This window comes from Eurypyga helias, unplaced genomic scaffold, assembly GCF_000690775.1.
Source record: "Eurypyga helias isolate BGI_N326 unplaced genomic scaffold, ASM69077v1 scaffold21543, whole genome shotgun sequence".
Lineage (NCBI taxonomy): Eukaryota > Metazoa > Chordata > Aves > Eurypygiformes > Eurypygidae > Eurypyga > Eurypyga helias.
This window is the reverse complement of record NW_010243369.1, coordinates 12,790-29,006: the sequence shown is the minus strand read 5'-3', so window position 1 is coordinate 29,006 and position 16,217 is coordinate 12,790. Positions and strand designations below refer to the sequence as shown.

The window sequence follows — 16,217 nt, the reverse complement described above, 5'->3', positions numbered from 1 at the left end:
GGGGGGAGGGGGAAGAAAGGTGTAGATTTCCTTGTAGGAAAAGCACCTTTACATAGACATTTTAAAAAAATAGCCTAAGAAAGGACCACCTTAAGAGGAAGGTGCCAACTGATTCCCAGAGGAACCAAAGCTGAAGGGCACCCAATGCACAGTATTGCACTCTGATCAAGATCTGGAGGAGAAGCTACGAGTTGTAATTCTCTAACTCAGCTAAGGGGACCAGGGGTCCCATCAGAACAGTGATGCTAAGCTGGGGGAGAGCACCTTGAGGGCAAAAGCTTAGGCATGGAATAGCATGTGACCACGTACTGTTTTTCTTACGTAATGCAAGTCATTTCTGACAGAAAGGCAGACTTTACAGAAGACTTGTTCAGCTACTGTCTAGGACATGTGATACTTAAAAAGCACAAGGCAGAACGGCCACAAGATGGAGATCTGGGAAAGGGCACGCTGACCCTACCCAAAGTTCTGCAGGTGGTGAAAGCTGAAGGCATCAGGTAAAGCAGATAAGTCGCTCTTCAGAGGCAAGACCTCATAACATGAAATCTATGCCCAGAAGGCGCTGAAGAGGCCAGAGCCAACGACTGAAAACTACCTCTGCACAAACGTCATTTGAAGCAAATGCAATTCCAACCCCCTAGATCCAAATCCTGCAAATTGGGGATTATTCGCCATCAGGTGGCGCAAACCAGCACTGTGACAGCTGTATCCAGTTATACCTCTGATGACACCAGAATGACTTCGTTTCATAATTCAACAGTTGGATGTCATCTCCAGGTCTAGCAGATGTACTCTAGATAATAACTGAGTTATCCATGGGCTTTAAAATACTTAGCTATCTGCAGAGGAAATGCAAAAAACAGCTGGTTTTGGAACTTGTTCCAGAGTGAGATCTGTGGTTTTGTCACAAACCTTATCAATTCCCTTTGACCACTGGAGCCCAGAAATACCAGGTTTCACATAGTCGGAGTGTTGCATGCCATGCCAGAGCCTCACACGTATGAGATCTTTCAAATGTATGCTGTCCTTATCATGAGGTGATGGGGAGAAAGCAGCCAGACTGCTTGGATGCACCCAGGGCTTTCTTTTAGCAACAGGTCAGTAGGCAGCTGCTCGCTGTAGTCAGCAGATCCAGCTCTAGCAACTTCAGTTTCTACTTTCAACTCCTCGGCGCCACTCTATAGCTTGATGCAGTTTGGTTAAGCAGTAAAGAATCACAGCAGGCTGACACATGACTCAAACACATCCTAGCAGAGAATCAGAAGTCACTACTACATTGCAGAAGCAGGAGTTCAACCTAACAGAAATAAATTTTCAATAAATAGCTGCAAATATACTACATTAGAAAGCCTTACATACACCTCATGGCAACGCAGAAATTCAAGTAATAAACTTGCATCCGCACTGAAGTGCGTGGAAAGGTAAGTTAGCTAATAGCAAAATTAGATAGGAAGAATAAGGAGAGTTCCCAAGCTACTCAGATGCACTGGTCCCCAAAACCTGCTGGTTTAATTCCTCTCATCTTGCACGCAGTCTGCCTTCTACTTTCCTATCTATCCTTTAGTTAGGGCTCTGTAGTGAAAAGTTGTTCCTAATGTGACACTTGTTTCCATGTCAAAGCGGAGAAACGCACAGGAAAAAACTAATACTGGACAGCACAAAACTTGTTGCCACTGTTCCAGCCCCTGGAATGGGCTTGTATACCTGCAAGCTCATACGTTCGCCCTCCAGCACCAAACTAACCAACTGAGTAAGGTCATTACCACCCTGATAAACTTTGCCTCACAAAGGAAAACAAGGTTAGTTCCAGTTGCAAATTCCAGTCCAGAGATGACTTAGTACATTATGGGTTTTGCAGTGCTACAGCTGGATTCAAGACCAGATGGTTATGATATCACAGTTAAACAGTATTTGATATGAGGGACAAGAGATTTGCAGGAAACATTAGTTTTGCGTTAAATGGCATTTTCCTTTATTTTCAGCTTTTGTTTGATAAAAAGTGCCTCTGGTCTGCCCTAAAATTCATGTAACAAAAAAGCCTGTGTGGGTACTACATATAAGCAGCGAAACAGCTTTAAGCCTTCAGGGACCGCTGTAGCGCAGAGTCATATATGGATATTTCAGTGTTCAATTGCAACTGTGTTGAAATATTTAAATGCCGAGAGCCATAAACAGGAAGGAATTGGTTTACAAAAACTGCACTACTTACAGTGATGTTCTGCAAAAGTGTCGGTACATTTTTAGAAAGAAGATTAGCTTAAGTGTCCGCAAATTGCAATACAAATCAAGCTAACTAGCAGAAGTTGCCAAAATACACTTCCATATCATACAGCTTGCCTTTGCTGCGTTTATTCAAGGTCAGGGGAGCTGTAATGAGTTGGTTGGCAACGGTTCAGCTAACTTATCTGAGAAGGGGACTTCTGGATTTTTCCTTAAAGAGGAAAAAAGCTTCAGTGAAAAAGCCTCTTGCCTTTTAAATCACAAGTTAGCCACAGACCATGTGAAGCAAGTGCATGCCAGATTAGTAACAGAACCTTGAGCTGGTAGTGAAGAGAAGCATCCAACCTATCTTCAAAGACAAAATGCTCCACCAACAGCAAAGTTGTAGATGGCAGTATGAGAAGAAAAGGATGAGAAGTGTATCTGGGAGCTGAAGTACAAGGAGTCGAAGGAGAATGTTGGATCAAAATTCTGTGTCAGAAGGGAAAAGCTAACTTCTTCAGGAAGTCTCTTATCCTCAAAAGACATCTGCTTACATCAGAAAGGTTATTTTGTTACATGACCACAGGCAGCAGCACTTACAAGCTTACCTTTTCCAGCAACACGTTCTGCCATAGGCGGAAGATACTGAGGTAGCTCCTGTCTCTTGCACTGAATGACGTGAAGAAAAACTGCAGGGAAAACAAAGTGCAAAAAGCACACATGTAGGTATTTTCAAGAAACCCAGAATGCTTCCTTGTATCTTGAATATCCTAAGGTTTTCAGCAATGGCACACTCCTCTTGCATTCAAACAAACCCGGGCTTGTATTCCTCACACTCCACACTACTTTTAATAAGTAAGTTAATTCCCCAATATCCACAGAGTAGATAAAGACACTCGCTCTTCTGGGCATCTTATTGCAATCATTTGTACCTCAGGCATAAAGGAAGAGCTTCACCTCAACTAACTACACGGTTAAATCTTTCTCCCACTTCCTAACAGGAGGTGGAATAAGCTAGGGAAGCCTATGCCCCTTTCTTAGAGGCCACAGCCCTTTCCATCCTTCCACCACATATTCCTTTTTACTAATCTTTTCACATGAGAAGATGTAAAATTAAAATAATTAAAATAGGAGATCAAATTAGCTGCATCATTTGCAGTATTAAAATCTTTCCCATTTGAAAGCTTGTTCAGCAGAGGAAGAGGTTTACCTTCCTTGATGATGAGAGTTATTATTTAATAAATTGAGAAGGAACAGGCAAATAGGAGGAATCGCCATTCCTTCACAAAGAACGGCTCCAGATTCACCCCATATCCTCTGTATCCAGCCAAGAAATATTTTCAAGGCATTTACCGAAGAAGTATCATTGATTATGTTGCACATATTCTGCATCGTGCTTTTCAGTTTCTCCAAATGCACACCCAAAACCTAAACTTGCAAGTTCTATGGGTATACTTCTCCATGACTCAAACCCCATGATATCACAGTCCTTTGGTTTTCAGCAATTTTCTTCCAGGGGCACTTTAAATCCAGGGATTTTGATATTTTTGCAACCACAAGTATGTCCATTCTAAATTCATGCCCTGAACTTTTGGTTTTCCAATGGCTTTCCTCTGAGAATCAGTGGCAGAAAAAACTCCCTTTCTGGTTAGTGCATCAACACCACCAGGGGATTCTACAATCAAACTCAAGCTGAATTATCAAATCAATATGCACAGGGACCAAACCACAAAGTCTGTCTTCTAATCTCAATCACATTTAAAGATTTGACAGGGAAGTTACTTATGCAAATTTAAAGCCACAAGTGCTCTGCCCTGGACATTATCGTTTAAAGAAAGCCCCATATTTCAATACAGGTTTTCACCTTCTCTCCTTTAGTTGCTATTTGTATGGCATTTGGAATGAGCCGAGCAGTCTTCTCCTTTGTCATGAAAGTGATGTCCTTCAAGGCAATAGAAATCTAAGTAGAAACAGATTTAATAAGACATATTAAAAATCACCATTAAGACTACAAATCTACAGAGTCACAGAACAAGCAAGAGAAACTCAAACTAACCCCAAACCCTGGGATGCTATTCAGCTGGGATCACAAAGGCAATTACTGTCTCCACCTGCTAACCTTAACAGCAAGCATTCCAAAGTAGAAGCAAGTTAAGATGATTTAAGGCTAATGTCCTGTCATACTAAGAGTAGGGAAGAAAGCGGCTCTTTCTTCTTTCCTTCCACTCCTCCAGCAACACTCAAGGATCAAGGGCACAATCCCAACCCCAGATCTCAAAGCCAATCCCAATCGGTATGCTATACATAAGGCAGGACATAACAGGCATTATTGTCTGTGTCATCTCACAGAAGTTTGCCATCCAGTCCATTTTCAGAGGTTTATTTGCAGTCCAGACACTGCAAGGATATTTTCCTGCTTGAGGGTGTTTTCCTTGCATATTAGTACTCAAAACGTTTCTGGTTAGAAAAGCACAGTCTGACTGGCTGCAACAAGCCATTTCCATTCAGCCTATGCTCTTCCCTTGTGGATAAGGCTGTGCTGCCATTCAGATTAGAGAGCAGAGCTGGATCTTGCTTTTTCCTGTGTGTGCAGAAGGCCCTCCACTTTTTCTCTGCATTAACACAGCCTGCTAAGTAGCTCCCAAAACCTGGCAGTGCCATTGCAGGTGGTGTGCTTAGACTGCCTTAAGATACCACTAAAGATACCACCCTGCTAGGCAGGCAGTAACAGGTTACCAGGACATATGATGTTTTGGCTGAAAAATCAGCTTTTGAATAGCTTATATATTCAAGGGCGTCATTGGGTTTTGGGGTGTGTGTGTGTTGTTTTTTTTTTTAAATCTCAAGTCTACAATAAGAGACATTCAATCATCAAATCCATCCGATGAAATTAAGCTTGGTTTGCAGTTAAGTATTTCCACACCCCCTCACTCTCTTAAGTACATGAGCTATTTGTTGTTCACACTGTGTACTCCAGAGCGCACACAGGAGAATTTAACAGATTAGCTTAAGGTATGAGCAGTCTCACAGCTGCAGAACATTGACACATCTCCATCACCTAATAACTAGGTTACCTTCCCTTTCTCATTAACCTAATGTGACAGAAATAGAGGGTAAACATGTCACAAATACCCACTTTTGCTCATACTGTTCAAAAGCGTCAGACTACAGCATGAGAACTTGCAGAGGTCATTTATAGACTCTCTTCAGCTCTTCTTGGATGCCGATACTTACACATGAGACTAAACCAAGTAAGGTTCAATGCTGAGAGTTCTGGAACAGGGCAACACCATGCACTGTATCATGCTCTTGGTCTTACAGGAGCATATCACGTGTTACACCCCTTTACAGAGCAACTCTCCTTGATTAGGAGGCAAATTGTCATCCAGAAATGTAAAAGATCAGCTTCAGCATAACTCCTAAACTACTTCCTGTGCTGAGTAACTGACTAAACAGGCTCACTTCAGCATTCGGACGTCTCCAACGCTATTGTCATTATACAGAGCAACGGACCTGCACTTCCACTCTGGGGTGCAGGCTCTTTCTTTTCAGTGCAAAGTTACTATCACGAGATTGACAGGATAAGATTTGGTTGAGGGACTCTTACACAGGACAAAGAAGAGGTGGGATTCAAGTGAGCTAAGAGATCTTACTGTGGTCTCCCATCGGAAAATGTTGCTGTGGAAACAGAGCCAGTTTTCAGAGAGGTACAGGCGTCCTTGCAGCAGGATATCCTTCTGGAGTGCACAGGCATAATCTATGTATAGAGAGCAAGAGCAAGTTTACTCACTTATTGCAGCTCAGTTGACCCAGACCTGTTAACTTGAAATGAGTCAAGAGTGCTACAATACAAATAAAAAGCCATTTCTTTCACTCTTCAAAAGTGAAGGCAGACTTGCACTGGGCTGCATCCAGACCATTGTTCTGGGAACACCCCAAAGCCAGAGCTGACGGAAGTATCTGTGCAAAGACAGCACTCCATGTATCAACCTCCTGTGCATTATCCTGTCTTTTCAGAGAAGAGTTATCAAGAGTACATGGGAGAAGCATTCATAAGTCAAACTTCAAAGCACCTGAACAACAGAATACACCAACATTTTACAGTATAACAGATTATACTGACAACTCCTACGTAACAGTAGATCACATGCTGTAGGAAGATAATCATTTGCCACTACACAGATCCTATCACTCGCTAAAACAGTCTGCAGAGTGAGACACAAAGGCAGCTTGAAGTTATCCAGTTCTCCAGGCAGGGGATGTTTTCAGAAGCTGTCATTTTTATTATGATACTGCCCCTGGCTGAAACATCCCTATTGAGAAACAGATTCATCTAGAAGGCAATTACCCATGATCAGATACCTGCTAATTAAGTCCAAGAGCAGAGCATTTGGTTGCACTTTTTAAAACCTCTGAGAAAATGTTCAGTATTTCAGAGCCTCAGAAGTACTACCACTAGAAAGTTCAGACAGACCCCTTCTGGAAGCTCCAACCTAAAGAAGGTTACGTTATAAGAAAATAGCCAGAATATACCTATTCACGCAGCATGTTAATGAATTTAATTTGATACCTCTAAAGAGTTTTGTTATTTTGAGAAGCATCATATCTGGTATTGTCTGAGCCAGAATTCAGATTCTGAGTACAACAAGAAGACAAATACAGTTCTTGTTCAAGTACCAAGAGGTTCAGGAGTCTCTCACCATCCTAACTTCAAGGTAAGTCTGCATCTGCAGCAGCTTTTATAATGACTTTTAAAATTCTCTTTGGCTTTCTCCTCAAAAAAAACAAGTGAAAATAAAGTTCATTGCAACAAGCATGAGACATGTATACAAGTCCTTGGAGAGAGAACCGCAAACAGAATTACATAAACTTAAATCCAAACTAATCATGTTTAGAGAAGTCAGATACCAAAATGCTAGGAGAGCAGGGAGGGCAGGCAGCAGGAGTTTGAGATTAAGGACTTGAGGAAAACATTACCAAGAAGTTTGCATCTGACTTCTATGTTTGGGGGTGGGAGAGGGATTCAGGCCTATAGATATGGGAGCACTGGGCAAGTGATGAGCAAGCAACACCACCATGACCTACCTACACAAAAGAATATCAAAACAAAAAGGGAGAGATTAGCATTTCTCCTTCTAACTCTTCAGATTCAGTAACTTAAGATTCTGCTTGTAAACAACATTTTCAGACAAATTAAAGTTAGTAGCACTCCTTTAAACCCCCATTTCAAAAGTTTAAGTCATTTTCATTAAATGAATTATATTTCATATATTCTTTATATACAGTCCTCATTACAATGGAATAGTCACTCCTTTTTTTAACAGCTAAGTTAAGAACAGGAGCAGTCACAATTCTTTTAATGAATAGCAGCAAGTAATTGCTTCTTTGAGCACTGTAAAGCCTGTGATAAGTTCCTCTGCACTAAGCAAAGGAAGAGCTCTTTGCTTGGAGGATGCAAAAGGTCCTTCCAAAGGAGCACTGCTTTCTCGGGGTTAAAAAAAAAAAATTGCATATAAAGTAATAACTTTGCCTCTGATGGAACAAGTGCTACATTGTTGAGATTAACCCATTACTAAATCTTTCTCCAAGTCCCAGGCAGCCTGTTCATTGAACCTGTGCATCAGCGTTTGCTTCATGGCTTTCTAGATCAACCCTGTGTAAGCAGAAACGTCAAAACAACGCTTTGAAGTAATATCCTTTTCTTCTGTTTTATTTCTGTACTGAACTCAAGCATTTTAAAAATGCAGAAGGCATTTCAGAGCATAACTGCCTCCTTATGAGGCTGGAAAAGGACGAAGGGATTTAACTGTTTCAGCGCAAGTAAAAGCTCTAATTTCTCTTCCACTAACCTGAAAGGAAGTCAGCCTGCTGCAAGCATATACTGACAGCCTCTCAATATTCACCTTCTTAAAGGTTGCATAAGATGCAAACTTTTAACAGTCACAGTGCCACTTCTGTATGAAAACACCACACAATTCTCAGACAGTGTAACTGTTACACAAGGCTCGGGCAGCACAGGCAGCCTTACCTGGGAGGCAAGTGATAAAGGAGGAAATAAGGACATGGCTGCATGTAAAGGAGGGAAGGATATACACCCGCCTACTTTAGATTTTGCAGTGGAGCAAAACAGGGAGTCAGAACTCAAAAGAAACACTTCAGTGCCATGAAGTTATGTACCAGTTTGGTATTCTCTGCCACCTTCTTCTGCCCCCTCCCACCACCTCTGCTCTTCCAGCTGTTACTTCTGTGCCTGCATTTATACTATAAGCATATGGATAAGCTGACTTGGTATACAGGCTGTGAAAAACCTCTGCACAAGGCAAGAGCCAACCCAGAACCAACAGATTTGCACAGCAGAGCACCAGATAATGTACATCATGCTCAGCACTAGCCTAGGAGTAACTACAACTGCACAGACCAGCGTAGGGCATAATCAATTATCATCTGCTCTCAACATACCACGCTGAAAAATACATCCACGTGCACAGCATTGTAAGCTAGGATAAAATGAAGATTGGGTTGCATTTTCCAATGATCTCCTGTAAACCATTCTATGATTTTATGATGGCTGATGGGAGTTTTATGTCCTCATACCACATAGCTGGCATTTGTCTCTGAAGAGAGTCTTTTAAATTACAAGCACTCACGGTGTCACTCAGTCCCAGAAGTCACATTAATCAAGGTGCCTAGGGCAAGAGTCTAGGGCTTAGTTCCAGGGGGTAAAGGAAAAGCTTCTACAAAGGATGACCTAGCTACTTAATAGGGTCACTAAAGCAGCATCCCTTACCTTTGTATCCAAGGACCAAACCATTACAACTGTGGAACCATTCCCTCCTCCCCAAACATCTACAGCAACTGACTCAGCCATAACTAGTCGCCTCTTTAAAGCGGAAGAGAGGACTTGGACACTCATAGGACAGAAAATAAATGGTTATGACACTGCAAGAAGTACACTAAGGTGGTTGTCTGTGCTGGAAAGAACAAACTCAATGCTCTCACGATTCAACTCTACCTCTGTTGTTCTTCTCACACTTGCATCACACAAGCCCATCAATGCACATGTTGAGTTTATGTGCTCAGGGCTCACCCTGACCCTCCATAGTGCTTTCTTTCCAGGCTGTCAGCTAACAGCTGTCAGACAGTCACATCTCCACTGCTATCAGGAAGGGTTTTGTCTGAAAAAACACTAAATAGTAGCAGCAGAAAAAAACATTAAGAGACTCCCGTCCCATATCCAGATGAACTGAAGGATTCTGTATCATCTCCTTCACTTCTCAACCCCCAAAAGGAATCTGTCTTTTTTGACAAAGCGGGCAGTACAGGAGATGAGTATGGACCTGAGTTTCCCCAAAGGTATTTGATGCTAGTTCAGAGACAGGAGAATAGGAAGCTATCAGCTGTAGTTAGAATTTACTCTAAAAAACACCCACACCTCGGCACTACTGCAATCTGGAGTTATCAACCAGAAGAAAAGCACCTTTTGTGTGATTAAGTCTTACCTACTATGAGTCTCTCAGAGTCTGGCAGATGAGAAAACTGTCTCTTGAATTCCTCACTCCTATATTTGTAAGTGGAACTTGAGAGCTGCAACAAAGAATGGTAAGAGGTTAAGCAAACAGATTTATTTTCAGCTGTCAACTCTCTCCATACTGGATGTGTAATTTTATCTTGAAGAACAAATGAACATCAAAAGAGCAATAAAGAATAGGTGGTGTCTAAATGTGACCATCACTGTAACTTTATGCTTGCTTATGTAAGAGTGTGCTTCTAGCTTTTAAGATAGCACAGGGCAACTGCTCCCTGTACCAGGCCAGAGGCCAATTACAAGGCATTACAGTTCTACGGTGGCTCCTGCTCCTCTCAGAAGGACAGGAGAGCCCCTTCCAGGGATAAGGCTTCTAGCGTGGACTAAACAGAGAGGCAGCAAGGCAGCAAGGCAGGAGGTGACTGAACAGATCGTGTCCTCATGCAGGCCACTAGCTGGCCACAAGGACACAACCTAGAGCATCAATTGCTGCTTGGAGTACTGTTTCAGGAATATTACAACGCAGTAGATTTTTCGCCAGTTGCTATAATTAGACCTGTAGGAATAAGGGCAAAAGTTTCCTGCAGTAAGCCCAAACAGCAGCATCACCATCACCTCTTGACTTCCTGATCTGCTCTACATTTCACCCCTTATTTCAGGGGTGCTTATGGTTCATTTAAGATTCAAATTGGGCGCTAAACTCACAGCAAATAAGATTAATCTTGATGGATGGACTTTAACTCCTTATTCTTATAAATGAATGCCCCCGCACCCGTAGAGAGCTTCAGCGTGTTCTCCAGAAACAATTCTGCTGCAAAAGCCCTATTTTTCATTTTTGCAGTAATAACAAGGCCATATTTTTATCTTAACAGATGTTGGCCACTTATTTTAGGGGCCATCCTAACTAAATGCCGTGTAAGGCAGTGACTCAAATGAACTACAGTTGCAACTGGAAGAAGCCACTTTCAGGTGTTACCAAAACAAGGTATAAATATATTATAAAAGCCTCTTTTACACTTTTTATTTTAACCTTTCTAAAGATCTTAAGCACGTGGCTGTTATTCTCCCCTTGAGCACCTGTATTACTCCAAAACTTGACATTCATTATTGTACCCATTTCTACCATAAAATTAGTGGCTATTTACGTTTAGGGTGGGGGAAGAAATAAGGCAAAGAACCACTTTTGACTGTATGACGGGCAGCATGTTTACAAAAACAACCCACCCAGTTTTAGCACTCTTCCTGCAGCATGTTCATTAGGTCTATGCTTGTTGTCAAAACAATTCCAGAACAAAGACAGACTTATCTTCAGCTTGAGGGACTTTTAATAAACTAGTTCCAATAGTGCCCCCATCCCATCAAGATTCCCACATTTTGCTATTTTCCACAGAAGAGATTGCTGCTATTACCACCAATAAAGTCTTTATGCATGACCACTAGTGAGTACATATTTACTGTCCACTCATATTCTGAGCATTTCAGTGCAAAAAGGCAGTGAGGGAAGGAGACAGAAAATACATCCACCCCTCCCCTTCTCAGAAAAGCAAGCATGAAAGCTTTAAGTGCAACTAACAGGGCAACATGTTAGATGTAACTGGAAGCATACAGTTAGACATATTTCAGCTATTTCTGAGATTATAAAAATAACGTTCTTGGAGAACGTGCGATCTACTGTAGATAGGCTACGGTTTCTTGGCCTTGCCACATTGTGCCCTGAAAGGCATGCTTTTAACCAATCATCTGAAATAGGCACCCACTGGCTGCACCTCTTTGAAGCAATACAGTAATTTGCAATTACTCTGGGAGGAGACATGGGGAAAAGTTAGAGACCTATGAAGTTTCCACCTGAAGCTCCAGAGACTCTACAGTTTATACAGTCGTACTTCAATGTGACTGAGCTCTGAGCTTGTGATGACAATGCCAACATACAAGGGGGGAAAAAGAACTGGTCTGCCACGAGAGCAAAAGCAAGTTCACAATCTTCAAGCCTGATTTATGAAAGTACGATTTAAGCCGCCATGCTTTGAAGGCCAAAAGCAGTTTCTCAAACACACTGTTTACAAGAGATAAGAGCTACACTGCAGTTAAGCATTTCTGTGGTTATAAGACAAAAGCAATCAGGAAGAGGATAATAGGAACATTACAGTTCCACAGACATGCTTATATTATGGCCTAAATCAGCCTGTTCAACAGCTCCAAGAATCCAAATTCAAGATACCCGAGTTTTACTTATAAATAGATATTTTTCTAGAGCATAAAGCCTGCTACAGGTTGTCTGAGAAACCCTTGCTGGCAGTTAGAAGTGTGTTTTGTCACAAGTGACAAACAGGCTACAAGAAATCCTCAGTAATTGCAGATTTCTATTGAGGTCTCAGGACATTAGATGAGAGTATTCAGAGCAGGGTGCTCATCAATCAGCAGAAAAAAGAGTGAGTACATTGAAATTTTAACTTTATCTTTTCCTTGCTTTGTATGAAGACTAGCTCACTTAAACCAGTAATTATTACATACTCTGTAGGTAGCTTGGTGATTAAGAGATCACTCAACGGACTTGGAAAACAACAGGGATCATTTTAACATTATTGGCACTATCCATTTCCTTAAAGTGAAGAAAATAAGACAATTCGATTTCTACAGATACAGCGTCTCTCACAATCACCATTACAACATCAAGACACAGCAGCATTTGAGGCAGGTTGCCACCCAAGTTACAAAACACACCATCTTAAAAGAAGAAAGGCATAAATCAGGCTGTAGTCTGGGATTTAAGAGATGAAAACAGCAACTCATTTTTAACACACGCACATTTCTATGTTTAATTATAAGTCATCAGGCAAACACTTTGGCCAAGGACAGTCTTAGGCATTTATGGGTATGCTATATTTAATCACTAAGAAAATTAAGTCCTGCCAACAACACATTCACATTCTTTATCTCAAGCCACAAAATATACCAGCAACCTGTAAAATAGCATAGGCAGAAAAGCCTCTTCAGTGTCATCCAGAAAGTTTTACAGAAGACAGTTACGCAAGATCCAGATACTACTTGACGACACATAACCAAGTGATGCTCACATCTTGGTGGACCAGAGTCCAACTATAGAAAGTCATGTTCCAGAAAAAAATATGTTAACTTAAATAGGACTAAGCTGAGCTATTTATATCACAGAAGCCTGTTAATAAAGCCGCTTCCCTTCACATTTACATCTTCAAAGTGTGGACGCTGCAAATAATTTGAGCTATTTAGCAAACAGGAGGAAAATTAAGCTACTCCTTCTCCCAGGCGTAGAGCAAAAATGCTAATTGTTAGGAAATTATTTGATTGCATATACCACTAAACATGCAAATAGTCAATCACCCTCAGCAGAACATTTGCAATAATTCTGCATTTGCTTTGTTAGTGTTTCCTCATCGTTTTGAGACACGACACAACCCACACATTACCTGACAATTGGCATTCTATAGTTTTAGCAAACAGTTATGAATACAAGCAGCTGAGAACACAGGTGAGTCGACCTCCCCACTACAGTAATACAACCCCGAGGTCACCTCAGTTTAAAAGAAGCACACAGTGGGAGCGTGCAGTTACCACCAAGCGCTTGGGGTCCCAGCATCAAACAAGCCTACAAGCAAACTGCCCAACCCACTCCCCTTTTATGCTCAGAAGCCTCACTTAACCATCAAAATGTGGCCAATGAGCCACACGGCTTTGCTCCTCTATCTACAAGCAAGCAAATCCATGCCACTATCTCTACCTGCCACTTAAATACCACCTGACAAGGTATTCTGCACACACAAAAGAATTTGACCACAGAACTTCCTTATGAAGTTCTTAGACATAGTCAAAACCAAATCTGGGGATATTTATAACGTTAAAATATAAATAATATCCTAGCAATATCCTAAATAATATAATACCCTAGCAAAAATAATTGTGTTTCTACTGAGGAATGCACTGCTGCTCTCCTCTTCAAATTTATCTAAAATCCTTCTTATCATTAAGAGAAAGAAAAAGAAAACAGTCTCTTAAGTACAACACCCAGTCAGAGAGGACTTAGATTTTATACAAAAAGACATGTATTCTTTAAATCTACCTGGTAAGGGGGAGATTAAAAGAAAAAAACCAAACAAAACATACCAACGTTGCACTTTCAGTAAGATAAACCCTCACCAGGTTAGGAGAGAGCTAAGTTAACAGCCCTGAACAAAAGCCTCACTTAGCAGCACAAGGCAAGCTAACTTAAGACTTCACCTACTCCAAACCAGATTCAGACTCATCTACACACAGAAGAACACATTCAGACAGTGGTCTCTGCGCCAAGGCTACCGGGAAAAGGTGCCAGATCAGAGAAATGTTGATCCCACTGCAGCCACTTCTTCAGTCCAAGAAAGTTCATTATGACCATCCACAAGCCACAACTACGTTGCAATTTAGCTCCTGCTACAAAACCAGAGCTGCAATGACCAAATTTCTCTTTAGGAAAGGGGAGGGGAAAAAAAAAAAAAAAAGATAATTTATCTCCTTAAATTAAAAGTCACTCCTGATGGAAAATGCCACCCTAGCTATGGGCCGTTCTTCTAGTGGTCTGTTGGTTAATCTTATCTTCACTTTGTGAATTATTTCTGGATTGTGAGCAAGTTACCCCGTATCTTCTCCTAGGGCAAGCATTACGCTTCTCAAGTCTATTGGCAAAGAGATTTTTTTCAGACTTATTGTCATGGCTCTTCTGAACCCCCTCCTATTTTCAGTGTGCTTCTTGAGAGCTACAGGTAACGCTGAGGAGCCACTGCAAACGCGCAAATCCAACTGGCGTTTACTTTTAGGCACAGAATCACAGCGGAAGCTCGTGTCCACATGACTACCGGTCTCCCTTAGCTTTGCACAGTTCTAGGCCACAGTTTTCCATTTCTTCTAAAAACAAGGCACAAGGGTGTACTCTGAAAGCGTCAGACTTGCTTTTCCTGTCACAAGCAAACAGTCCGGATCCACTCTGTTACAGTTATCTATTTTCACTAACCGTTCCCTGACAGAATCACAGGAAAATTTGCCATTAGAAATAGGTTTAAATCATTGAGTACCCCTAAGCTTTACTAGCAGTAACTTACTGTTCTCTTCTTTCTCCTGAAGCACAAATATATTAACTTGCACAGGAAAATAACCACTCACAGGACCTGAAGAGCAAGACCACCTTGCTTCGGAGGACTTACCGTGCTATGCGGAGAACACTGTGTACTTTGGGACTGATGTGTAGCATCCACTTTTTTTTTTTGGAGGGGGAGCTTTTTTTTTTAATAAATAGCTATTTGATTGCACCTGATTATACACACAATTGTATTTAACTCATAGGTCATATGAGGCAAGTCAACTAATTAAAAATAAAACCACAAAAGCAACTGTTGCCAGGGTTTCCTCAGCCATTGTATTCCCCTGGAGCCTGCTTTCCAAAAGTTCCCATGCTCTCAAGGAAACGGAAACCAGCCCATAGCCTCAGTGGGAGGTGGAAGAGTTTAAGGAGCCAGGACTGATTCACTCACATTCGTTCTATGCTCCTCTTCATTCACCCTTAACTCCTCTGGAGAGGGGAGTCTCATACGCACAGGGCACTCTTCCAGCGGGCCATTGGCAGGCACAGGGCTGTGCACTAGGTTCGTTACATGCCCTGTCCCCTTCAGTGGCCAAGCCCCTGTCTTCTTTGCAGAGGCTGAAGGAGAAAAATGGGACTGAGTAGAAAACAAACCCATGGCAGTTCTTCAGTGGCATCTGTGTGCCGGCAGAACAGCATCCAGTAAGAATTTTGGTGCAACTATGTCTTTATTCTGTTGGAAATATAGTATGTAAAGTTTCGAGAAAGGGATATTAAAATACAGGTCATGAGCAAATATTCAAGCTACTGTATTTTCTAGGGTTTCGCATGTTTGTTTGGGTTTATTTGCAGGGTTTTTTGGTTTGGATTTTTTTAAATCCTGAGATCCCATAAATAGGGCTAAGACAGAGTCCCCAGTCCCTCCCAAAATGAGTGTTAGTATTAGCAAGTTCTCACAGATGCACGGGCAGGTACACTAAAAGTGTTAGACAATTATTTACCACTAACACCAGTAGCTTCTAAAAATGCATGTAGGGAGAAACTCCTCAGAACAACCTCATAGAGAGCTTCTGAAATACTGAGTGTCCTCTGTATTGAGTTTGCCCAGCAAGGTTTTGGTAGCTGGGGGGTGGGGGCTACATGGGCAGCTTCTGTGCAAAGTTGTTAGAAGCTTCCCCAGTGCCCGACAGAGCCAATGCCAGTCAGATCCAAAACAGACCTACTGCTGGCCAAGGCTGAGCCCATCAGCGACAGTTGGCAGTGCCTCTGGGATAACATTGTTTTAAAAGGGGAAAACCACTGAACAACTGCAGCTGAAGAGAGGAGTGAGAATGTGAGAGAAACAACTGCAGGTAGCAAGGTCAGTGAAGGGGTGCCCAGAGCAGAGGTTCCCCTGCAGCCCGTGGT

At 41.8% G+C, this 16,217-nt stretch overlaps 1 protein-coding gene across 1 annotated transcript in view; it reads right to left on the bottom strand.

The window, feature by feature from the left end:
* Positions 1-2,810: 2,810 nt before the first annotated feature.
* LOC104507949 (GRAM domain-containing protein 1C-like) overlaps positions 2,811-16,217 on the bottom strand; it is a gene marked incomplete at both ends in the record, with an annotated part of 25,089 nt that continues 11,682 nt past the window's right edge. The window contains 4 exons of the mRNA XM_010149397.1: positions 2,811-2,891; positions 4,067-4,162; positions 5,856-5,959; positions 9,702-9,786. Coding sequence (XP_010147699.1) covers positions 2,811-2,891; positions 4,067-4,162; positions 5,856-5,959; positions 9,702-9,786 — 366 coding nt within the window. The remainder of the gene's footprint in view (positions 2,892-4,066; positions 4,163-5,855; positions 5,960-9,701; positions 9,787-16,217) is intronic.